The sequence below is a fragment of the Erythrolamprus reginae genome, chromosome 6 (assembly GCF_031021105.1).
Source record: "Erythrolamprus reginae isolate rEryReg1 chromosome 6, rEryReg1.hap1, whole genome shotgun sequence".
Taxonomy (NCBI): Eukaryota; Metazoa; Chordata; class Lepidosauria; order Squamata; family Dipsadidae; genus Erythrolamprus; species Erythrolamprus reginae.
Genome location: NC_091955.1, coordinates 2,045,643 through 2,072,460, shown reverse-complemented (window position 1 = coordinate 2,072,460; position 26,818 = coordinate 2,045,643). Strand labels below are relative to the sequence as shown.

At 41.7% G+C, this 26,818-nt stretch overlaps 1 protein-coding gene across 1 annotated transcript in view; it reads left to right on the top strand.

Annotated features, from left to right (window-relative positions):
• CAMK1D (calcium/calmodulin dependent protein kinase ID) overlaps positions 1-26,818 on the top strand; it is a 154,138-nt gene that overhangs the window by 105,029 nt on the left and 22,291 nt on the right. Inside the window, exon 4 of the mRNA XM_070755030.1 lies at positions 20,137-20,275. Within this exon, the coding sequence (XP_070611131.1) occupies positions 20,137-20,275 (139 nt within the window). The remainder of the gene's footprint in view (positions 1-20,136; positions 20,276-26,818) is intronic.

Sequence of the window (26,818 nt, the reverse complement as noted above, 5' to 3'; positions counted from 1 at the left end):
TTGGCTCTCATGTGCAGGTATGCAGATCCATCCCTCAGGCACCCCTTTTTCCTTCTAGGGTGGTTGAACCCCCAAATAGCCACATCCCTGCTTGTGAGAGAGGGGAGGGTATCTCTCTTTGGAAAGATGGGTGGTCTGAGTTTTGACGGCGGTTTTTAGACCCCAGATGAATGTGTGAGACGCTCGGTAGCCTCCAAAGCCTCTCGACTGCTTGCTTAATTATTTCTGCATCCCTTCCCTGAGAGCAGTTGCTAAAGGTATCGTAAATATTCCTCACCTGTCCATAAATCTGGATTCCATACGATACACTGATGGGGCATCTCTGTCTCTTTGCAAACAACTCATCCTTCCTGCAGAGCACGGAGAAATTAATTCACAGGGTTATCCAAAGAGGGCTGCCGAGATCCCGTAAGGCTTTGGCAATATTTTAAGGCCTGTCTTGCGATGCATATATTTAATTCCATGCGCGGCAGATTCCGTAGCTGTGAATCTTGGGGACAAAGTGTTCTGTTCTCCCCGCTTCCTTCATTCATGGTTGTGTACAGCTGTTGCTTTTGTAAGTGCGAGAACTGACGAACGTTTTTGGAGGCGAAATAGTAAAAGCGGCAATCCAGCCCGTATGGTACAATAGCAGTAGTGACCCAAGATGAATCTTTTCTCGGTAATAGATGCTTTTATCCTGAAGTGCAAAATAGGAGGACAATAAATGGTCGTGGAAGGTAATATTGGTATTTGAAGGTTGAATTGTGGGTCCTTGATGTTCTCTGAGCTCGAGGGTTTTCCCGGAGACGTTTCCTGGATGAGGATATCAACATTTCTCATATTTATTGTTGTTGTTGCAATTTCAGTAGAGGTAGGGTACTCATTGCGGACAGCTAGGTCAAAAAAAGTCCTTATATAGAGCGCTGGTGAGACCCCATTTGGAATAATACTGTGTCCAGTTCTGGAGACCTCACCTACAAAAAGATATTGATCAAATTGAACTGGTCCAAAGACGGGCTACAAGAATGGTGGAAGGTCTTAAGCATAAAACGTATCAAGAAAGACTTAATGAACTCAATCTGTCTAGTCTGGAGGACAGAAGGAAAAGGGGGGACATGATCGAAACATTTAAATATGTTAAAGGGTTAAATAAGGTTCAGGAGGGAAGTGTTTTTAATAGGAAAGTGAACACAAGGACAAGGGGACACAATCTGAGGTGAGTTGGGGGAAAGATCAAAAGCAACGTGAGAAAATATTATTTGACTGAAAGAGTCGTAGATTCTTGGAACAAACTTCCAGCAGACGTGGTTGGTCAATCCACAGTCACTGAATGTAAACATGCCTGGGATAAACATAGATCCATTCTAAGATAAAACACAGGAAATAGTATAAGGGCAAACTAGATGGACCATGAGGTCTTTTTCTGCCGTCAGTCTCCTATGTTTCTATGTTTCTAAGGAAGGAAATAGATGAATAGATGGAGGATAAATGGATGGATGGATGAATAAAAATAGATGAATAGATGGATGATGGATGGATGGATGGATGGATGGATGGATGAATTCACCACAATGCCAATCGATCTACTGACCATTGGCACCGCTCGTTCTCTTCCGCTGGCTTCCCGCTACACAATAGTAACACCAACTTCCCACTGAAGGGCTGCAAATTTTTTTACTACCGCACTGTGGCCGTAGCTTATTTTGTGGGTGTGGCTTGTGGCCAGGTGGGAGTGGTTTGACGATCATGTGACCAGGGGGTGGTTTAAAAGTCATGTGGCTTAAAGGTGGCCAACTTGACGCCACTCCCGTCAAGGGTTAGGGTTAGGGGGCCTGGCCTCACATCGTCTCAAGGATAGACAATTTCCCTCTCTATTTACTATTCCTGAATATCCAAAATATAGAAACATAGAAACATAGAAGACTGACGGCAGAAAAAGACCTCATGGTCCATCTAGTCTGCCCTAATACTATTTCCTGTATTTTATCTTACAATGGATATATGTTTATCCCAGGCATGTTTAAATTCAGTTACTGTGGATTTACCAACCACGTCTGCTGGAAGTTTGTTCCAAGGATCTACTACTCTTTCAGTAAAATAATATTTTCTCATGTTGCCTTTGATCTTTCCCCCAACTAACCTCAGATTGTGTCCCCTTGTTCTTGTGTTCACTTTCCTATTAAAAACACTTCCCTCCTGAACCCTATTTAACCCTTTAACATATTTAAATGTTTCGATCATGTCCCCCCTTTTCCTTCTGTCTTCCAGACTATACAGATTGAGTTCATTAAGTCTTTCCTGATACGTTTTATACTTAAGACCTTCCACCATTCTTGTAGCCTGTCTTTGGACCCGTTCAATTTTGTCAATATCTTTTTGTAGGTGAGGTCTCCAGAACTGAACACAGTACTCCAAATGCTCTATAATTCTACGTATATATGCCATATGTGTACCTATATATTACACACAGGCACACAAAAATATACATGATCTGCTATATAAACTGTATGTATATGTACACCCACCCACACAGCTCTTCTAAAATTATACTCATTCAACCTCATTTACTGTGATAGGAAAAACCTACCCAGCGCCCAGGAGGGGGAAAAAGAAAAAAAATTCACACTTTTTCTACCGGTTCTGCATACCTGACCGTACCCGTAGGAGCCCATCACTGCAATTTCCCCCATGAAAGTTCCCCATGATAGGTACGGGCCTTGTAACCTTACTTTCCAGATAACCCTCGTATCATTCCATTGGTACATTTTTAGAAAGGTGTGATGGACAAGCGAAGTCCAGATTTCCATCAGATCATTCCTCTCATAGAAATATAGCCAATGCATCAGCTGGCTATTTCTGCAGGAACCCATTGCTTGAAATCACGTATTGTTTACTCAGAAGTAAATCTCATTGAATTCCACACTTCTTACTCTGGTACAGTGGGACCTCTACCTAAAAACGCCTCTACTTACTGTTGTGATTCCGTCTGAGGCTCCTCAGGGAACTGCTGAACCTCTGCCGGCTCCCTGCTCAGAGGGGGAGGATGAGGAACAGGAGGAGGAGGAGGAGGCCCAGGCAGAAGGGGAGGAGGAATATCAGGCCGAGGGAGAGGGAGAACAGCCAGAATCCCCCAGGGTGGAGCTCTCCCCAGCAAGCAGCCTGGAGTCCTTAGATGAAAATGCTCAAGCCATCATCGATCACAGGCAGAGAAGAGCAGCACAACGAAGGGGACAATTAGCCAGGTACTTCCAGTCCTAAATAGGTAACAGCTGGGTTTGGGTGTGGTTCTCCCCAGAAAGGCTGAAAAGGCAGACCCACCCTTCCTGTATTGTGGAGTATTATCTTTGGGAGTCCTGGGACCTGGCTGTGATCTTTGGCGTCTCTGATTCTGGCTTGTGGCTTTGAAGGCTGAAACCTTGGGGAAAAAGGTGTGGGTCTTATTCTCTACAGTGGTGTGTGTGCCAGCAAGAAGTCTGCTGTATTGTCTGGCCGTCAGGACTTTGCTGTGAAGCCTCATAGCCTGCCTGTTGGGAAGAACAGGTTTTTCTCTGTGTTTATTTTTCAAACTATAAAGTGCTTTTGCTTTTACCAGCGTGTCTGGCTGCTTTTTCCAGTTGGTGTTGAAGTCTGCGGGCACCCAGACAGAACACTTACAAACTTTTCTAGATAAGAACCAGGCGTTCAACATTTTTTTGCCACTTCTCAAGAACCATTTTCCACTTACAAACCCAAGCCTCCGAAACTATAACCGAAAAAAGCAGGGAGAAGCCTCCGTGGGGCCTCTCTAGGAATCTCCTGGGAGGAAACAAGGCCGGAAAAGGTGGAGAGAAGCTTCCATGGGGCCTCTCTAGGAATCTCCTGGGAAGAAACAGGGCCTCCACCCTCCCTGTGGTTTCCCCAGTCACATGCATTACTTGCTTTTACATTGATTCCTATGGGAAAAATTGCTTCTTCTTACAAACTTTTCTCCTTAAGAACCTGGTCACACAACGAATTAAGTTCGTAAGTAGAACTTTATATGCAAAGAGGATATAGAGCTAAAATCCTCCTCCTTTCTCTCTCTCCCTTCTTTAAATTAAAACTCGGGCTTTCTCGCCGGCTCCTTCTTTTATATATTTAGAATTTGGCTTTCTTTCAACATCCCCATTTAGCTATACAAAAAGTATGACTGCAGGAAAGGAGGCTGGATAGGGGTTTTCTTTTCTTTTTAAAAAAAGAAATTTATTCGCTCATCTCAATGGACTGTAAACAAAACCAGTCTGATTTAAGTTCACAATCTTTATGGTGTATTTTTAGCAAATGCGCTCTGGACCGCTTCCCATATGGACTCAGCCTTGGTGAGCAGCAACACAATTTGCCCTGTGGGTTTTCTGCTTCTATATACCCAAGTCATTGCTTGTGCAAACAATGAGGGAGTCAACCTATTCTCCAAAGCACCTGAGGGTAGAACAAGGAGCAATGGATGGAAACTAAACAAGGAGAGAAGCAACCTGGGCGTCCTCCTCGATCCACAGCTCACGTTAGAGAAACATCTTTCAGCTGTGGCGAGGGGGGCATTTGCCCAGGTTAGCCTGGTGCACCAGTTGCGGCCCTATTTGGACCGGGAGTCACTGCTCACAGTCACTCATGCTCTCATCACCTCGAGGTTCGACTACTGTAATGCTCTCTACATGGGGCTACCTTTGAAAAGTGTTCGGAAACTTCAGATCGTGCAGAATGCAGCTACGAGAGCAATCATGGGCTTCCCCAGGTATGCCCATGTTACACCAACACTCCGCAATCTGCATTGGTTGCCAATCAATTTTCGGTCACAATTCAAATTGTTGGTCATCACCTATAAAGCCCTCCATGGCACCAGACCAGGGTATCTACGAGACCGTCTTCTGCCGCACGAATCCCAGCGACCGGTTAGGTCCCACAGGATGGGCCTTCTCCGGATCCCGTCAACAAAACAATGTCATTTGGCGGGGCCCAGGGGAAGAGCCTTCTCTGTGGCGGCCCCGACCCTCTGGAACCAACTCCCCCCGGAGATTAGAATTGCCCCCACCCTCCTCGCCTTTCGTAAGCTCCCAAAAACCCATCTCTGCCATCAGGCAGGGGGGAACTGAGATATTCTTTCCCCCTAAGCCTTTACAATTTATGCATGGTATGCTGGTTTGTATGTATGTTTGGTTTTATAAATAAAGGGGGTGTTTTAGATATTTTTAGGATTGGATTTACATGCTGTTTTTGTTGCTGTTGTTAGCCGCCCCGAGTCTGCGGAGACTGGAGGCATACAAATCCAATTAATAATAATAATAATAATAATAATAATAATAATAATAATAATAATAATAACTTAGAAGTAAGGAGGAATTTCCTGACATCGGTATAACAGAAGTTGCCTCCAGAAGTTGTGAATGCTCCAACGCTGTTTTTAAGAAGATGTTGGATAACCATTTGTCCGAAGTTGTGTAGGGTTTCCTGCCTAAACAGGGGGTTGGACTAGAAGACCTCCATGTTGCGTAAAATGTTGGACATTTCTGTGTCCTTGGAGTAGTGATGAACTTCAGGAGTTTAACTTATAATAAACTATCAGTTTGCAAACACTTCGCTTGCGTGCACTCCTTCCACAATTGTGAGCAGCTTTTTGTGCATGCGGCTTGAACACATGCGTGTGGCTTGAAAACATGCCTAAATAGGACAGCATAGTGCCAAGGTTGATGGGTAGGGTTGGACATGTAGGGGTGGATGAGTAGTGGTGGACTCCCACCTGCAGGTCGCCGCTACCAGTTTGCCCAAATCAGCTGAATTTATTTATTTTATTTATTTATTAGATTTGTATGCCGCCCCTTTCCGTAGACTCGGGGCGACTCACAACACATTTTTAAGCAGACATACCTACAAACATACCATACATAAATTATACAGGCCCGGGGGGGGGATATCTCAATTCCCCCATGCCTGACGACAAAGGTGGGTTTTGAGGAGTTTACAAAAGGCAAGGAGGGTAGGGGCAGTTCTAATCTCTGCGGGGAGCTGGTTCCAGAGAGTCGGGGCCGCCACAGAGAAGGCTCTTCCCCTGGGGCCCGCCAACCGACATTGTTTAGTTGACGGGACCCGAAGAAGGCCAACTCTGTGGGACCTAATCGGTCGCTGGGATTCGTGCAGCAGAAGGCGGTCTCGGAGATATTCTGGTCCGATGCCATGAAGGGCTTTACAGGTCATAACCACCTCTGAAAGTGTAGCTATTTTTCCACTGCATGCAAAAGCAATTTCTATCAGTGGGTTTTCTGGGCTGACTAAATGCCATTTTTGAACCCCCCTGTTAAAGTCTTGGAGTCCTTTTAGCAGCTGACAAGGAGGTGTTCATGCTTGAAGCGACTCAGAGCAGCTTCCTGTCAAAGAAGGAGAGGTGTTTCTTGGTGGGAGGAAGGGAAGAAGAAGCCGAGATGATTCTATCTTCAAGCCTACGGCTGTGACTCACAGCTAATGGAGGTGCTGTGAAGACCAGGGGTTTGTTTCTTGATATTTGGGGGGGTGGGGGTGAGGCTTAAAGGAAAGCCCTAAATTTAGTGCCTACGGTACAACTCAGCAGTTGCATAAAAGTGCAGAGTGACAGTTTCTGGTCTCATCAAAAGTGCCGTCAAAAAGAAACTTGTGAGGTCTTGCAGAAACTGTTACCTGTCTCCACTATTCTTAGTCAGTTGGATGGTGCCACCTCCATACCTGTCAGCCTCGCGAGGTAGAAGTGAATGCCAGAGTTGGAAGGGACCTCGGAGGTCATCTAGTCAAACCTCAGGAAGGAAAGCCTGTATCATTTCAGAAAAAATGGCTGCCCAATCTCTTCTTTAAAACTTCCATTTAAAAACCCACAACTTCTGAAGGCAACTGATTAATTGTTGTCACTGTCAGGAAATTTCTAGTTTGCTTCTCTCCTTTGTTAGTTTCCATCTGTTGCTTTGGAGAATGGGTGGACCCCCTTCTTCTTTGTGGAAGACCCTCCAATGTTGAGGAACTGCTATCAAGTCAACCCTTTGCCTTCTTTTCACTAGATTAAACCACTAGCGGGTGTTCTGTTGGGCTCGCTGGTAGAATCCTCCTGAAAATTCACAGATACAAATTTCAGACACACACATGTTTGAAAATTCAAAACAATGTTCTTTATACCAAAAATTCAAATAAACCAAGCCCTCTTTTGGGATAGCAAAGAGCACTCGTCTCCAAACAAACTGGTAATTTGTACAAGTCCCTTATCAGTTCTGTGATACTTAGCTTGCAGCTGTGAGGCAATTCACAGTCCTTCTTCTTTCACAAAGTGAAACACACTTTGCACTGGTTTAGTTTCAAAGCGGGGAAAAATCAGCACACAAAAAGTCAAAGTCAGTAAAGCAGTCACGAAACACAACGATCAGATAATCCTCCACAATGGCCAAACCCACAGGCTGCTCTTTATAGCAGCCTCACTCATGACCACAGCCCCACCCAACCACAGGTGGCCTCATTTTCTTTGATAATAATCTCTCAGTTGCTGCTGCCTATGCATCGCTCTCCGCATGCGTGGCTGTATCATTAACTCTTGTTCCGAATCCAAGGAGGAGCTAGATCATTGATCTCCTTCTGAGCTGTCTGCCCCACTCTCCTCCTCCCTGTCACTCATGTCTTCTTGGTCAGGGGAGACTTCATCTTTCAAAACAGTGGAACTTTTTCAAACCGCCGTGAGACGCAGGACAAATTGGTAAAAAGCAGGACAGTCCTACCAAAAGCGGGACATCTGGTCACCTTAGACTTGAATCTCAATAAGTGGCTTTTCTTCTTTTTTTAACAAAAGCTTCCCAGAGCTGTTAAAAATCCAGACATCGTCTAAATTTGGATCAATAGATAAAAATGGGACATTGCCTAGATACTGACCGTATATCTTACCTTCTTCACCAGCTTCTTTTACACACTGTGACTGTGTAAAACAGGGGTTGTGTTCACCAGCTCCAAGAAATGGCCATACCCATCAATTTGGTGGTACCTTACTCAGCAATAGTAACTATGAGAGAGACCTTGAAGTCCCAGTGGACAACCATTAAATATGAGTCAGTCATGTGCCGAAAAAGCCAACACAGTTCTAGGCTGCATCTACGGAGAGGGGCGGCATATAAATCTAATTAATAATAATAATAATAATAATAATAATAACAACAACAACAACAACAACAACAACAACAACAACAACAACAACAGAGGGAGAGAATCAAGATCATGTGAAGTGTTAATACCACTTTATAAGACCTTGGTAAGGCCACATTTGGAATCCTACATCCAGTTTTGGTCACCACAATGCAAAAAGGAAGTTGAGACTCTAGAAAAAGTGCAGAGAAGAGCAACAAAGAGGATTAGGGAATAAATGGAGGCTAAAACATATGAAGAACAATTGCAGGAACTGGGCATGGCTAGTTTAATGAAAAGAAGGACCAGGGGAGACATGATAACAGTCTTCCAACATCTCAGGGGTTGCCACAAAGAAGAGGGAGTCAACCTGTTCTCCAAAGCACCTGAGGGTAGAACAAGAAGCAATGGGTGGAAACTAAACAAGGAGAGAAGCAACTTAGAACTAAGGAGAAGTTTCCTGACAATTAGAGCAATTAATCCATGGAATAGCTTGTCTCCAGAAGTTTTTAAGAAGATGTTGGATAACAATTTGTCTGAAGTGGTATAAGGTTTCCTGCCTAAGCAGGGGGTTGGACTAGAAGACCTCCAAGGTCCCTTCCAACTCTATTGTTGTTGTTGATGATGATGATATTTTCCAAAGAGTTCTGTCTTTTGATTTGCATAAAATAACACCCCTTGTTAAGACATTTCTGTGTCCTTGAAGTAGTGATGAAGTCCAGGAGGTTAATTTATAATAAACTTTCAATTATCAGCTGAAACGACAGATTGTAGTAGTAGAAATTTCAATTGACCGGCTGTTTTCATCCTCAAACGTTTTTCGATTCTTCTACTGACTCATTCTTCTTGGCCATATTTTTATTTGGATGTATAAATAAGCATTTGTGGGTTTTATTGTGACAGTTCTGTTTAAGCCTGCTTTTGTAGTCCTCTTATAAACTGTTCTGGCCTTTTCTGGCAATAAAGTAAATTAAAGAAATTAAGTAAGTGAATTAAATATTAATAATTAAACAGCAGAGACCTAGATTACTTTCTCTTTGTGCCATCCCTTTTCTAGCTAGTTGAAAGACCCCCCCCCCCACTAAATAGCTTAAGAATATTTATTTATTTATGCATATATTTATGCGTTTATTTATATGTTTATTTATCTGTTTGTTTATTTATTTATTGCATTTATTTACTGCATTTATATGCCGCTCACTCCAAACAGACTCTAAGCGGCTAACAACAGATTATAAATACAATACTAATAATAAACAATAAAAACATCACTAAAATCACATGTATCATAAAACCATACTTGCAACAATCAATCTTAATTCCAGGAGAACCGGAAAAGCCAGGTTTTAACAGCTTCACGGAAAACTGGTAGGGAGGAGATACGGTGGTCCCTTGACTTTCGCGGGTCTGACTTTCGCGGAAAGCCTGTACCATGGGTTTTCAAAAAATAAATACAATTTTTGAAAACCCGTGGTATACCCGTGGTATTTTTTTAAAAAAAAATTATTTAAAGAAGCCGTCTTTAAATAAAAGCTCTGCTTCTGCTCCAGCCTCCCGATGCCTCCCCTTTAATTCTCGGAGCGTTGGTACGCTCCACTTGAATCCGCCGTCTCTTCTTCCCCCCCCCCACCTAAGCCGTCTCCCTTAGTGGTAGCATCCAACCTCCCAGCTGGGCATACAGCTTCCTTTATGTTGTGAGCCGCCCCGAGTCCTCGGAGAGGTGCGGCCTACAAATCCAATAAATAAATAAATTTCCACTGGTGGAACTGCGTTACGCCCCGTCCTGCCTGCTGCCCACCCCTGTGGTTGCATCTTTATGTGAAGGCTACTGAGGTTGGACTGTGGCCAGGAGGCAGAGTGCCACAAAACAGGACGCCCACAAGCTCTTCAGAATGCCAGTACAGAAAAGGGAAGGTTGCCTCTTCAGCAATGCTGGGGACTTGCCAGAAATCAATCAACTCAGCTGCCAAATATAGATGAGACCACAGAAGTCCATGGCTGCCTCCGGAATGGTGCAGAGATCCTGCATGGAAGATTCCTTACTAGGTGATCCAGTGGTGGGCTGCACCCAGTATAGGGCCACAAGCAGCGGTGGGCAGCAGGCAGGATGGGGTGGAACACAGTTCCAGCGGTGGAAATGAAGATGCGTGCGCAGTTCCAGCTGATCGGCAGCTGTCACTTCCTGGATTGCTGGGCTCAGCTTGGCTCTTCTTTTTTTTCCTGCTGCTGCGTCTGGGCTCCTTGCTTTTTTCCTCCTTCCTGGCCTCAGACGGGCTTCCCTCTCTCCTGATGATACCCAGCTTTACATCTCCACCCCATGTCCAATCAACGAAGCAGTGGAAGTGATGTGCCGGTGCCTGGAGGCTGTTGGGGCTCAAACTCAACCCGGATAAGACGGAGTGGCTGTGGGTTTTGCCTCCCAAGGACAATTCCATCTGTCCATCCATCACCCTGGGGGGGGAGTCACTAACCCCCTCAGAGAGGGTCCGCAACTTGGGCGTCCTCCTCGATCCACAGCTCACATTAGAGAACCATCTTTCAGCTGTGGCGAGGGGGGCGTTTGCCCAGGTTCGCCTGGTGCACCAGTTGCGGCCCTATTTGGACCGGGACTCACTGCTCACAGTCACTCATGCCCTCATCACCTCGAGGTTCGACTACTGTAATGCCCTCTACATGGGGCTACCTTTGAAAAATGTTCGGAAACTTCAGATCGTGCAGAATGCAGCTGCGAGAGCAATCATGGGCTTTCCCAAATATGCCCATGTCACACCAACACTCCGCAGTCTGCATTGGTTGCCAATCAATTTCCGGGCACAATTCAAAGTGTTGATTATGACCTATAAAGCCCTTCATGGCATCGGACCAGAATATCTCTGAGACCACCTTCTGCTGCACGAATCCCAGTGACCGATTAGGTCCCACAGAGTCGGCCTTCTCCGGGTCCCGTCAACTAAACAATGTCGGTTGGCGGGCCCCAGGGGAAGAGCCTTCTCTGTGGCGGCCCCGACTCTCTGGAACCAGCTCCCTCCAGAGATTAGAACTGCCCCTACCCTCCTTGCCTTTCGTAAACTCCTCAAAACCCACCTTTGTCGTCAGGCATGGGGGAATTGAAACATCTCCCCCAGGCCTATATAATTTATGTATGGTATGTTTGTCGGTATGTTTGCTTAAAAATGGGTTTTTTTAACTATTTTAAATTTTAAATTGTATATTATTAGATTTGTTATGAATTGTTTTATTGTGTTGTGAGCCACCCTGAGTCCACGGAAAGGGGCGGCATACAAATCTAATAAATAATAATAATAATAATAATAATAATAATAATAATAATAATAATAATAATAATAATTGCCCACCCCTAGAGGCTCTCTGGAAGCCAAAAACGCCCTCTCAAAGCCTCTGAGTGAGCCATAAATCAGCTGGCCAGCACACAAATGCACATTGGAGCTAAGCTAGGGCAACGGCTCAGGTGCCAGCAGATATGGCTCTGCGTGCCACCTGTGGCACCCGTGCCATAGGTTCGCCATCACTGTCCTAGAGGCTGCATGTAGGTTGTGTTGGACCTGCCACAACTTCAACCTCTCGAGAGAAATGATCCTTGGCTCCATTCGTTGGGAAAGGTCTAGTTTTGTTAGAGTCGGGTGTATTGCGGTGTTGCTAAGCCAGGATGGAGAATCGCGTGCCACAATCTCTAAATTCTACTTTCATTGTCCATCCCAGTGTAACCAATCAGGTTCAGGCAAGATTTTTTTTCCCTTTGAAAGTGTTTTCTTTTAAGAGTTGAAAAGAACCTTTGGTGATCTTTAATAGTAAACTCAGAGAAGACAACAATAGGCTCACAGTGCCCCCTATGGGAAATTTCACAGAACTACCCCCCAAAAAAGTTTGTTTTAAAACCAACGTTTAAGTGGAACAAAGGCAAAGTCAATACAGTGACACCTCGTCTTACAAACGCCTCGTCATACAAACTTTTCGAGATACAAACCCGGGGTTTAAGATTTTTTTGCCTCTTCTTACAAACTATTTTCACCTTACAAACCCACCACCGCTGCTGGGATGCCCCACCTCCAGACTTCCGTTGCCAGCGAATCACCTGTTTTTGCGCTGCTGGGATTCCCCTGAGGCTCCCCTCCATGGGAAACCCCACCTCCGGACGTGATGCTGCAGGGAAATCCCAGCAGGGGAATCCCAGCAGCGCAAAAACGGGCGCTTCGCTGGCAACGGAAGTCCAGAGGTGGGGTTTCCCAGTGAGGGGAGCCTCAGTGAAATCACAGCATCACAAAAACACAGAGGTCCGGAGGTGGGGTTTTGCATGGAGGGGAGCCTCAGGGGAATCACAGCAGCGCAAAAATGGGTGCTTCGGCTGGCAAAAGGGGTGAATTTTGGGCTTGCACGCATTAATTGCTTTTCCATTGATTCCTATGGGAAACATTGTTTCGTCTTACAAACTTTTCACCTTAAGAACCTCATCCTGGAACCAATTAAGCTTGTAAAACAAGGTATCACTGAGTGTAGTAGAAAAACTTTTGATGGTAATAGCAACAGGTATAATCGTTATACCTGAACATGCAAAACAAGCAAAAATATGGAAAAATGATGGCGGGACCCATAGGCCGGGCACTGATTGCAAATTGTGCAAATTGCATTACCAATGCGCCATCCCCTACCATATCGGTAGCAACCCACTACTGCTCCAAGGTCCCTTCCAGCTGTCTTACGATTCAAAATGGCCAAATTCACTTTTTTTGATCAGAGAAAAGTCAAGTTTAAGGCAGATTGGAAACCTCTTATGGGCTTTTTGCCTGGAACAAAGCAACAAAAATAACCACGGTTTCCAGTTCTGATGGTTAGACAGGGTAAAATTATAGAAAGAAGAGAGTTACGATCAGTGAAGGGCTGATATGAGTGTGGCTTGATGGTCATGTGATTGGGTAGGAGTGGCTTGCCGGCCACGTGACCTGGTGGGAGTAGCTTGACAATCATGTGACTAGGAGTGGCTTAAAGGTCATGTGACTGGGTGGGAGTGGCTTACCGACCAAGGTAAGTTTTCATATGGATGCTTGGATTCTTTTTCAGTTGATTAAGTCACATTATTTGAAGAGCCACAAAAAGGACAAATGATCGACAGCATTAATTGTTGAGGAGCACAGGAACATTTTAAGGTTTTGCACCGAACCCCCATGGTTCAGTAGGATAACAGATTAGGAAAGTAGCTCGATTTTCTTTCATTGCTATAAAAGTTCAATTCTAGATAATGATTAAAATGATTAAAGCATTTATGGGTAAAAACAGACTATTTAATTATTTCCTATTTTAAAAGTAATTAAGGATCATGCTAAGGTACTAGAGAAGGACAATTAAAAAAAAACTATTAAGTACTCAATAAATAGTGCATAAATTTACTACACCCACTGCGTTCCCCCTCCCGCATGGGAGCAGCAGCCCATTAGTGGTTACGATGGAGAGTAAGAGGTAAAATTATAATCGTACTTACAACTTTTGTAAATCTCTCTAGCTGTTTGTTTGCATCGTTTCCTCCCCCTCTCTCTATTTTTTCTTCCTGTTCCATTTTTGTACGTTGTTTATTATTATTATTATTATTATTATTATTATTATTATTATTATTAATTATTATTATTGTATTATTATTATTTATTGGATTTGTATGCCGCCCCTCTCCGTGGACTTTAGCTTTCTCTCTGATTTCTTCCCCCTACTTCTTACTTTATATTAGTTTTATCTTTCTTTTAAACATTTTAAAATGAAATTATGTATTAAAAAAAAAAAGATAACGGACAGAATTCATATCCAAGCTGGCTTTAAAAAAGAGAGAGAGAGAGAAGTAACAACCTATCTCCACGTCCAATATTGGATTGCAGTCAAGTTTGTTCATGAATTACACACACGTATTAGAAATTTAGTTGCGTTATCATAACACTGCTGGATGTGGTTTTTCTGTGTTTAATTAAGGTCTGACCACAAAAATCTGTTGTTTTTATATAAGGCTGAACGTCACGAGTGCTCGCTCCACAAATCCTTTTCTTTTGTTTTTATTTTGGCGCCATTAAACAAGACATCATTCCTTCCAAGATGGGAAGTACAGTACCTTGTGGCAGTACAGCTGGTCCTCAACTTACAACCAGTTCAGTTAGCGACCGTTCCAAGTTTAGAATGACCCTGGAAAAAGCCACGTGCACTTAACAACTGTTATACATGTTTGACAAATAAAATTAAATATACGAATAGTTAAATGAATGAATGAATGGATGAATGGATGAATGGATGGATGGATGGATGGATGGATGAATAAATAAATAAATAAATAAATAAATAAATAAATAAATAAATAAATAAATAAATAATACATGGTATGCTTGTTTGTATGATTGGTCTCTTAAATTGGGGTTTTTTATATTACTTTTTAATATTAGATTTGTTACATTGTTTTCTTTATTGTTGTTAGCCGCCCCAAGTCTTCGGAGAGGGGCGGCATACAAATCTAATTAATAATAATAATAATAATAATAATAATAATAATAATAATAATAAATAAATAAATAAGGGAGATTTTTGCATGTGAATCAAAAGTATTACTGTTTTCCTAACTGTTTTGAAATTAACTCGAGCAAGCATCCCTCCAAAATGAGGACTGAAAAAACTTGATTGTAATAGATGCAGAGGCTCCTTGTCCATATGTTTTCTCTAATCTTTCCGGCTGTCGAGGAAGCTTTTGCTGGACCATAAAAACTGGACGGATGATGCTTTTTAAGGCTCCGAGGGGAGCAATAGAGAAAGCAGCACACCAACTGCTTCAAACGGATTAATTTGTTTTTTGAAGCGTCAGCAGAATGTGGTTTATTTTATTTTTATTTATTACTTATTTTGTCCAATGCAGAATAATACACAATGAAGGTTATAGAGGTTAGACTCGAGTAAAATATATTAGAGAAAGAATAGAAGTGAAAATTTAGGAGTAGAATATATCTATATTATATATAGTAGAATATGTAAGAATAGAAGTGAAAATTTAGGAGTAGAATATATCTATATTATATATAGTAGAATATAGAAGAATAGAAGTGAAAATTTAGGAGTAGAATATATCTATATTATATATAGTAGAATATGTAAGAATAGAAGTGAAAATTTAGGAGTAGAATATATCTATATTATATATAGTAGAATATGTAAGAATAGAAGTGAAAATTTAGGAGTAGAATATATCTATATTATATATAGTAGAATATAGAAGAATAGAAGTGAAAATTTAGGAGTAGAATATATCTATATTATATATAGTAGAATATGTAAGAATAGAAGTGAAAATTTAGGAGTAGAATATATCTATATTATATATAGTAGAATATAGAAGAATAGAAGTGAAAATTTAGGAGTAGAATATATCTATATTATATATAGTAGAATATGTAAGAATAGAAGTGAAAATTTAGGAGTAGAATATATCTATATTATATATAGTAGAATATAGAAGAATAGAAGTGAAAATTTAGGAGTAGAATATATCTATATTATATATAGTAGAATATAGACGAATAGAAATGAAAATTTAGGAGTAGAATATATCTATATTATATATAGTAGAATATAGAAGAATAGAAGTGAAAATTTAGGAGTAGAATATATCTATATTATATATAGTAGAATATGTAAGAATAGAAGTGAAAATTTAGGAGTAGAATATATCTATATTATATATAGTAGAATATAGAAGAATAGAAGTGAAAATTTAGGAGTAGAATATATCTATATTATATATAGTAGAATATGTAAGAATAGAAGTGAAAATTTAGGAGTAGAATATATCTATATTATATATAGTAGAATATAGAAGAATAGAAGTGAAAATTTAGGAGTAGAATACAGTATATCAATAAGAGAATAGAAGGATATTATGAGAGTAGTATAAGAAGAATAGAATAGAAGTATAGTAGATACGATATATGAGATATAGGAGAGACAATAGGACAGGGAATGGAAGGCACTCTAGTGCACTTATGTATGCCCCTTACTGTTGGGGGGTTAGGGGAAGATACTACGGAGTCCAGTAATGAGTTCCACGCTTCGACAACTCGATTACTAAAGTCGTATTTTTTACAGTCCAATTTGGAGCAGTTAATATTAAGCTTGTATCTGTTGTGCGCTGTTGTGTTGTTGTGGTTGAAGCTGAAGTAGTCGTTGACAGGCAGGACATTGCAACGTATGATCTTATGGGCAATACTTAGATCATGTTTAAGGCATCATAGTTCTAAGCTTTCAAGACCCAGGATTGAAAGTCTAGTCTCATAGGGTATTCTATTTCGAGTGGAGGAGTGAAGGGCTCTTCTTGTGAAATATCTTTGGAAATATCTTTGGACATTTTCAAGGGTGTTAATGTCTGAGATGCGATATGGGTTCCAAACAGATGAGCTGTATTCGAGGATGGGTCTGGCAAAAGATTTGTAAGCTCTGGTAAGTAGTGAGAGATTGCCAGAGCAGAGGTATATGTTATCCAGAGGGCCACAGGTAGGGGTGGCCAGGAAGTGGAAGGACGTGGAACGCCCTTATACTATTTCCTGTATTTTATCTTAGGATGGATATATGTTTATCCCAGGCATGTTTAAATTAAGTTCCTGTGGATTGACCAACCACATCTGCTGGAAATTTGTTCCAAACATCTACTACTCTTTCAGTCAAATAATATTTTCTCACGTTGCTTCTGATCTTTCCCCCAACTAACCTCAGATTGGGGCCCCTTGTTCTTGGGTTCACCCTCCTATTAAAAACACTTCCCTCCTGAACCTTATTGAACCCTTTAACGTATTTAAATTTTTCGATCATGCCCCCCCACTTTTCCCTTCTGTCCTCCAGACTCTACAGATGGAGTTCATGAAGTCTTTCCTGAGACGTTTTATGCTTAAGACCTTCTATCCTTTTTGTAGCCCGTCTTTGGACCCATTCAATTTGATCCATATCTTTTTGTAGATGAGGTCTCCAGAACTGAGCACAATATTTATTTATTTATTTATTTATTTATTTATTTATTTATTTATTTATTTATTATTTATTCATTCATTCATTCATTCATTCATTCATTCATTCATTCATTCATTCATTCATTTGTCCAATACACAAATACATAGGAAGAAAAATAGACATGTAGTAATATATATAAGGGTAAAAGTGAACTTAGAGGAGAGGATATACGAAAGAAAGAAAATATATATGATAAGTGAGTGAAAGGAAAGACAACTGGACAGGGGACGAAAGGCACACCAGTTACTGGCCTCTTAGGAACCTGGAGAGGTCAATCGTGGAGAGTCTAAGGGAGAAATGTTGGGGGTTAGGGGTGGTCCAAATGTGGTCTCACCAGCGGGATCACAATGAATAAATGCCGTCTAAACTTTTCTAAATTTTAACGGCGTATTATCCATCGAGCAAAAGGAAGCTAACCTTTTAATCTTCTCCATTTTAAAACATTTGGCACTTAAACGTCAACAGGCCATCCGCCGCAAATCATCTAGAGATATTTTTTTTTAAAAAAGCCTAAGATTTGTTTTCCATTTGATGATTTTCTGGCTTAAATTTTGACTCACTGCCACGTTGGCTCCTGTAGTTTGTTTGCCTATAGAGTGACAAGCAGAGGGTCCTTCGGGGACACTTTGGCAATGTATTATTATCCTATAATGATTTTTTTTCTCCTAGTGGCAAGTTTCAGCCTGTTGTTTTCATATGTGAAGCCGCGTAACTTGTGGAAGATTTATGCAACAAAGGACGGATGTTTAATATCCATTTGCTTTTTGAAAGAAGGGGGGGTGTTATGTCTTCTGTTTGGGCTGTTAAATTTCTCTGACTGTCAGTTTTATGGCCTCACAAAGTGAGTGTAGATCCCTTGATCACTGTAGTCCCTCAAAGACAGTTGTGTAAATCCTTAGTATGTTATGTGTGTAAATCCTTAGTATGGTTATTTCTGATGCACCAATGGAATGGGGTGCATGTTACACCAATTGAGTAACATGATGTCTTCTTGTTACATAGAAACATAGAAACATAGAAGTCTGACGGCAGAAAAAGACCTCATGGTCCATCTAGTCTGCCCTTATACTATTTTCTGTATTTTATCTTAGGATGGATATATGTTTATTCCAGGCATGTTTAAATTCAGTTACTGTGGATTTATCTACCACGTCTGCTGGAAGTTTGTTCCAAGGATCTACTACTCTTTAAGTAAAATAATATTTTCTCACGTTGCTTCTGATCTTTCCCCCAACTAACTTCACATTGTGTCCCCTTGTTCTTGTGTTCACTTTCCTATTAAAAACACTTCCCTCCTGGACCTTATTTACCCCTTTAACATATTTAAATGTTTTGACCGTGTCTCCCCCTTTTCCTTCTGTCCTCCAGACTCTACAGATGGAGTTCATGGAGTCTTTCCTGATACGTTTTATGCTTAAGACCTTCCACCATTCTTGTAGCCCATCTTTGGACCCGTTCAATTTTGTCAATATCTTTTTGTAGGTGAGGTCTCCAGAACTGGACACAGTATTCCAAATGTGGTCTCACCAGCTCTCTATATAGCGGGATCATAATCTCCCTCTTCCTGCTTGTTATACCTCTAGCTATGCAGCCAAGCATCCTACTTGCTTTCCCTACCGCCTGACTGCACTGTTCACCCATTTTGAGACTGTCAGAAATCACGACCCCTAAATCCTTCTCTTCTGAAGTTTTTGCTAACACAGAACTGCCAATACAATACCCTTTACGGTCCCTTTGGTCTCTTTGGCTATCTTTGGCCACCAAGGAGTAACTTCTCACAATATTCATTGAGTTGACTGTGAAATCCTCTGTGTACCAAAATCTGTTAAGATATTCACAAACTGGGAGAGACTTGGTAACACGGTCAGCCAATGAATAGGCATCGCAACTGAATCAGCCAATGGGAGCTAAACACGTGTGAGTCTGTGCAGAGAATCGAAACTGAAGCTAGAAGGCTGGGCCTAGTTCAGTCCCCATTCTGTCTCTTGTCTCTCTCTCTCCAAACTCTGAATTGGAAACTGCTTGTATTTTGCTTGTAACTATCTTAAAGAAGAACTCTGCTACTGGCATTGTAAACACTCATCTGTTTTTCTTATATATAAAGAGGTTTCTTATTTAAATCAATTCTACTGCATCAGTCAGTCTCTGTGGGCTTTCTAAATTTAATTAGAATTTAATCTAGAACATAACTAACTATAACTTAACTATATCAGGGGTTGTCACAAAGAAGAGGGAGTCAAGCTATTCTCCAAAGCACCTGAGGATAGAACAAGAAGCAATGGGTGGAAACTAAAAAAGGGGAGAAGCAACTTAGAACAAAGGAGAAATTTCCTGACAGTCAGAACAATTTACCAGTGGAACTGCTTGCCACCAGAAGTTGTGAATGCTCCAACACTGGAAGATTTTAAGAAGATGTTGGATAACCATTTGTCTGAAGTGGTATAAGGTAGTGGTGCAGTGTTTTTAATGAGAAAGTGAACACAAGAACAAGGGGACACAATCTGAAGTTAGTTGGGGGAAAGATCAAAAGCAACTTGAGAAAATATTATTTTACTAAAAGAGTAGTAGATCCTTGGAACAAACTTCCAGCAGACGTGGTAGATAAATCCACAGGAACTGAATGTAAACATGCCTGGGATAAACATAGATCCATCCTAAGATAAATTACAGGAAATAGTATAAGGGCAGACGAGATGGACCATGAGGTCTTTTTCTGCCGTCAATCTTCTATGTTTCTAAGGTTTCCTGCCTAAGCAGGCGGTTGGACTAGAAGACCCCCAAGGTCCCTTCCAATTCTGTTATTCTATTCTAATTTTGGAATTCAATGCACACAGAGACCACACGAATGACCCACTTCAAAGCTGCTGGAAGCAAACATGTGTAAATAAATGTGACTTTTTGGGTATTTTATTTTCCCCTCTCCTTCCAATTGATCATCGAATGATGAGGTCTGTTAATGTCTCTGCATGTGGTGGTGTTTTTCAGAGTATCTGGAGGTGAGTTATTTGACCGCATCGTAGAGAAAGGATTTTATACTGAAAAGGACGCCAGCACTCTGATACGACAAGTCTTGGATGCTGTCTATTATCTTCACCGGATGGGCATTGTTCACCGAGATCTCAAGGTATTTAAAATTTAATAGCATGTATCTCAGAGCATGTACCTTGCTGTTCTCTGAGCTTGGCTGTTTGCCCCCAGACATTTCATTACCAAACTAGCTAACATCATCACTGCTAGTTGGGTGTGCAACAAAGCAGAAAGCGCCGAAGGACCCCAACTCTGAGCTACAGTTCTCCTGTATTGCTATATCTCAGAGCCAGTTTGGTGTAGCAGTTTAAGGCATCCAGCTAGAAACCGGGAGGCTGTGAGTTCTAGTCCCACCTTAGACACAGAGCCAGATGGCTGACTTTGGGCCAGTCACTCTGTCGCAGCCCTAGGAAGCAAGCAATGGCAAACCATTTCTGAAATCTTGCCAAGAAAACGGCAAATATTAATGCAGGCAGTTGCCAGAGGCCAACACTGATTCAAAGGCACGCACCCAAACAGGATAGATGTTATAAGAGCTTTCTTGAATCTAGAAAATAACCACTAGAGATTTGGGGTTACAAATCTCAAAGTTCTCACCCAGGGTAGGTGAAGCAAGTTGCAGAACCACGCATAAATCAAATAGATGGATAGATGGATAGATAGATAGATAGATAGATAGATAGATAGATAGATAGATAGATAGATAGATAGATAGGTAGGTAGGTAGGTAGGTAGGTAGGAAGGTAGGAAGGTAGGAAGGTAGGAAGGTAGGAAGGTAGGAAGGTAGGAAGGTAGGAAGGTAGGAAGGTAGGAAGGTAGGAAGGTAGGAAGGTAGAGATAGATAGAAAGATAGATAGATAGATAGATAGATAGATAGGTAGGTAGGTAGGTAGGTAGGTAGGTAGGAAGGTAGGAAGGTAGGAAGGTAGGAAGGTAGAGATAGATAGAAAGATAGATAGAAAGAAAGAAAGATAGATAGATAGATAGATAGATAGATAGATAGATAGATAGATAGATAGATAGATAGAGCCCTATAGTCTTGATTTAAATATTTTTAGGAAAATGTAATAATCTTTTGTTGGAATTCACTGTTTGAACGTAATTCTATGCAACATCTTTATAGGTCACAATTCAAAGTGTTGGTTATGACCTATAAAGCCCTTCATGGCATCAGACCAGAATATCTCCAGGACCGCCTTCTGCCGCACGAATCCCAGCGACCGATTAGGTCCCACAGAGTTGGCCTTCTCCGGGTCCCGTCAACTAAACAATGTCAGTTGGCGGGCCCCAGGGGAAAAGCCTTCTCTGTGGCGGCCCCGACTCTCTGGAACCAGCTCCCCCCAGAGATTAGAACTGCCCCTACCCTCCTTGCCTTTCATAAACTCCTCAAAACCCACCTTTGCCGTCAGGCATGGGGGAATTGAGATATCTTCCCCAGGCCTATATAATTTATGTATGGTATGTTTGTAGATATGTCTGCTTAAAAATGGGGTTTTCTTAACTACTTTAAATTTTAAATTATAAATTATTAGATTTGTTATGAATTGTTTTATTATGTTGTGAGCCGCCCCGAGTCTACGGAGAGGGGCGGCATATAAATCTAATAAATAAATAAATAAATAAATACATACATACATACATACATACATACATACATACATACATAAATACAGTAGCATTCAGCCAGTAGATGGCAGTGTTTGCAAGTTTGGCTCTATGATATATATACTGTACCATATGCTCTTTTGTTCTAAGTAGAGTTTCCTGTTTCCTGTTACAGTTAGGCAATTGAGCAGAAAAGCACATGGTGATTGTACTCTTTGTTGGCTAACTTGGTGCTGTATATATGAACAGAATTTCTAACATCTTTCTACTGGTCCATTCACCATCTTACCCTCCTATAGTAACTTACATGCCTTGGTATGAAAACAAGAATTTTAAAAACTCCTTTAATATCTTTGTTTTTTTGAGGGTGAAAGATCAAACTTAGTGGATAAATGATTACTTGCCCAGTCAGCTAGGTCACTAACTTCTCAGCACTTTTGCTAGGTCAGCCCGTTGAAGTGTAAAGCCAACAGTTGAGGCTTAGACGTATCACCTTTAGCCAAAGCCAATCTTCTGCTGAAACAACAGGATTTGCAGGAAATTGCTTATATAAGAATTATCCTTTATGCAGAAGAACGGGCTGAAATAACTCCGCCAATGCATGGCTAAGCTGCGGATCCTGTTCTACTTCGGTGGAAGGAATTCCTTGACATTAATTCCACACAAACACACACACAAAAATTAATCTTATTAGCCATACATGCCAGGGAGGAATACGAAAGGTACTTGTTAAAAAAGAACTATGCAAGGGGATTGAACTTGAATCCTTGAAATAAAGCCCTACATGGCTTACGACCATGTTGTGAGCCGCCCCGAGTCTTCGGAGAGGGGCGGCATACAAATCTAATTAATAATAATAATAATAATAATAATAATAATAATAATAATAATAATACTTATGGGACTGTCTTCTGCCTCACGTATCCAGGTCAGGTCCCACAGAGTTGGCCAGATCTCCAGGTCCCGTCAGCTAAGCAATGCCGGCTGGTGGGGCCTAGGGGAAGAGCCTTCTCTGTGGTAGCTCCGGCTCTCTGGAATCAACTCTCTCCAGAGATCCGTACCATCCCCACCCTCCTGGCCTTTCAGAATGCTTTAAAAACTTACCTCTGTCGGCAGGCTTGGGGCCATTGAGACTTGCATCTTGCTCCAGTCGTAGATGTGGTTGTGTGATGGTTGTTGAATTAATGTTTTTTTAATACTATTGGGGGTTTTAACTATTAATTTTAATCTTAGGTTGGGTTTCACTTATTATATTGTACTGTATTTTATTCTTTTGTTATAAGCCACCTTGAGTCTGCGGAGAAGGGCGGCATAGAAATCCAACCAAATAAATAAATTTACATTGATGGAAATAATGTCAGAATTCAGTAAAATTTCCACAGGTGGGGTGAGCTAAGCAGAGGAGAAAAATCAACTCAGATACCCTGCTCAAAAAATAAATAAAGGGAATACTAAAACAACACAATATAACTCCAAGTAAATCAAAGTTCTATGAAATCAAACTGTCCACTTAGGAAGCAACGCTGATAGACAATCAATTTTACACATTCAGCTTTGTATAGAACAAAGGATTCAATGAGAATATTGTCAGAAATAAGTCTATTTCTGGAGGTAATATTTCAATGCAAATAAATGATTTGTAACCATGGGGAAGGCTAATGTAAGCCATAATCAGTATGTAATCATGGGTTTGCTAATTGTGCTGCAACCTGATTGGCTGTAACCTATATAAGGAGTAACACCCTTGCCCGGGTGTGGTTTATTATCGAGTGGTTTGTGTTGGGTGGTTTGTAGTTTGTGGTTAGTGCTTAATGGTTGCAGTGGTGGATGTAATAAGAGTTATATAATAGCATTGTGAATAGTTTGTTATAGGGATTAAATGTAAAGGTGATAGTTTATTTAGAGAAGTACTGTACCTTAATAAGAAGAAAAGTAAAATATATTTTTACAAGAAAGCCTGCTGCAGTGTTTTTCATTGAAGACTTCAGTTAGGTGTAGTTGTGTACTGTGGCTACTTGGTGGGTTAACTTCCGCCTGCACAAAACTCTCAGATCTAGGATGTGTTCTTTGAGTGTTCCCTTTATTTTTTTGAGCAGCATATATTGATTTTTTCCCCATTGGATTTATAAGGGGTAGGGCAACCACAGCACCCCAAAGAAGAAACACCACAATTTAACAGCATAACAGAGTTGGAAGGGACCTTGGAGGTCTTCTAGTCCAACCCCTGCTTTGGCAGGAAACCCAACACCACTTCAGACAGATGGTTATCCAACATCTTCTTAAAAACTGTGTTGGAGCATTCACAACTTCTGGAGGCAAGCTGTTCCACTGGTTAATTGTTCTGACTGTCAGAAAATTCCTCCTTAGTTCTAAGTTGCTTCTCTCCTTGTTCAACTTCCATCCATTACTGCTTGTTCTACCCTCAAGTGCTTTGGAGAATAGCTTGACTGCCTCTTCTTTGTGGCAGCATCTGAGATACTGGAAGGCTGCTATCATGTCTCCCCTGGTCCTTCCTTTCATCAAACTAGCCATGCCCAGTTTCTGCAACTGTTCTTCATATATTTTAGCCTCCAGTCCCCTCATCATCTTTGTGGCTCTTCTCTGCACTCTTTCTAGAGTCTCAACATCCTTTTTGCATCGTGGCGACCAAAACTGAATGCAAATATTCCAAGTGTGGCCTTATACCAAGGCCTTATAAAGTGGTATCAACCCTTCACGTGATCTTGATTCTCTCCCTCTGTTGATGCAGCCTAGAACTGTGTTGGCTTTTTGGGCAGCTGCTGCACACGGCTGGCTCGTATCTTTAAAGCAGCCGTGTCTTTTACACATAGCTGCTTTTGAAGTGGATCCTGGTGGCTTCTCTGCAAATATTGTGGCTACACAGGTGTATACGTGAGGAGTAGAGCCTAGAGTGACTTTCACATCAGTGTGGAAGCCTTTGGAGAAGATGTAGCTGCTTTTAACAGCCATCAAATTAAACCAATTTCTAATTTAACCACAAGAAAGGATGTTTTTTTCCAAGCACCCTCGTGCATTGCAGAACACTTTTCTCCCCAAGGACAGCTAATAAAAATTCAACACACAAACACACACGTACAGAGACACAAATAAAATAATTGCAATCGCACAAATAACAGTTGTGTGAATCTCTTTAATGCTCTCGTCTCCAGTGAATATTAAACAAAGTCCCACTTTCCCCCTCGTAATACGATGTTTTGTTTGCCCTAAATGGTGGTATAACTCCTCACATCGGCTTCATTTGCGGACTAAGGAATGCAGCGGTATTAAATCACCCAATGTGCCTTGCTGTTTCCTGGAATTCCCTGCCTGGAACATGCATTTGTAAAAGGAATATATTAAATTATGGTAGGAATTTGTACAAACATCTCCACAATCCTGTTTCCAATGAAAATCTATCTCTCTTCCCCCTCTTTCTCCTTCTCTCTTCTTCTTCTCTCTTGTTCCGTCTCTCCCCCTCCCTTCGTCTCTCCGCTTCTCTCCATCTCTCTCCATCACCTTCTCTCTCCCCCTTCCCCTCTCTCCTCCCCTCTCCCTCTCTCTCCATCTCCTCTCTTCTTCTTCTACTTCTCTCTCCCCCCTCTCTCTCCCTCTCTCCATCTCCTTCTCTCTCTTCCTCTCTCCTTTTCTCTCTCTCTCCATCTCTCTCTCCATTTCTCTCTCCCTTCTCTCCTCTCTCCCCCTCCCCTCTCTCTCTATCTCCTCTCTCTCCTTCTCTTTCTCTCCCCCTCTCCCTTCCCCTCTCTCTCCATCTCCTCTCTCCTTCTTCTTCTCTCTCTCTCTCCTACTTCTCTCTCTCCCTCTCTCCCTCTCCCTCTCTCCATCTCCTTCTCTCTCTCCCTCTCCTTCTTTTCTCTCTCTCTCCCTCTCTCTCCCTTCCCCCCTCTTTCCCCCCTCTTGCTCTCTCTCCCTTTCCTTCTCTCTCTCCCTCCCTCTTTCTCCCTCCCTCTCTCTCCCCCCTCCCTCTCCCTCTCCTCTCTCCTTCTTCTTCTCTCTCTCTCTCCTACTTCTCTCTCTCCCTCTCTCCATCTCCCTCTCTCCATCTCCTTCTCTCTCTCCCTCTCCTTCTTTTCTCTCTCTCTCCCTCTCTCTCCCTTCCCCCTCTCTTTCCCCCCCTCTTGCTCTCTCTCCCTTTCCTTCTCTCTCTCCCTCCCTCTTTCTCCCTCCCTCTCTCTCCTTCTACTTTTCTATCTCCCCTCTCTCTACCTCTCTCCTTTTTTCTCTCTTTCCATCTCTCTCTCCCTTCCCTCCTCTCTCCCCACTCTCCCTCTGTCTCCTTCTCTCTCTCCCTCCCTCTTTCTCCCTCCCTCCCTCTCTCTCCCCCCTCCCTCTCCCTCTCCTCTCTCTCTACTTCTCTCTCATTCCCCCCCTCTTTCTCTCACACACATTTAAATACGTTTGTCCATTGATCTCAAAATCAGCAAAATCGCCCACTTCCCAGCCAATGTAACAATGAGCTTGATTACCTTCTTTTCTTTGATCACAAATAAGAATTGATTGATTGAAAGGCTGCCATAATACAGACGTGCCTGCATTAAGGGGAGTATTTCTTAGATGTTGATGAATTAATAAGAGCACATCTCAAAGGCTGCTTCTATCACTCTGGAGATGGATTTGCATTGATTTTTCGAGATCTCCAGAATTCATCAACCTGCAAAGCAGAGCAGCCTGGGCGGGAATTCTGAAATTTTCTGTTTTCCTCTGTAAAATTTAAGACTGAGGCCGTTTAGTCAATTGAGGGAAGCGAATTTGCCAAAACCACAAAGAGTTTTGAGGTATTCTGGGCACAGAAAGCTTTGAAAGGGATCTGTGTGATCAAGAACAGTATGTCCTGGATCAACAAATTGGCAGATCCCTACTTAATATAATCCTTTAGCCACTGCATGGAAATCTTTGACTTATTCCAATAATATTAACAAAAGAGAGAGGCTTAATATGCTTGTTTTCCAAACTCAGTTTTAATATTTTAGATGTTCTGCCGGCGTGTCTCAACCGCCCGTAATTACAGGGTAATTAG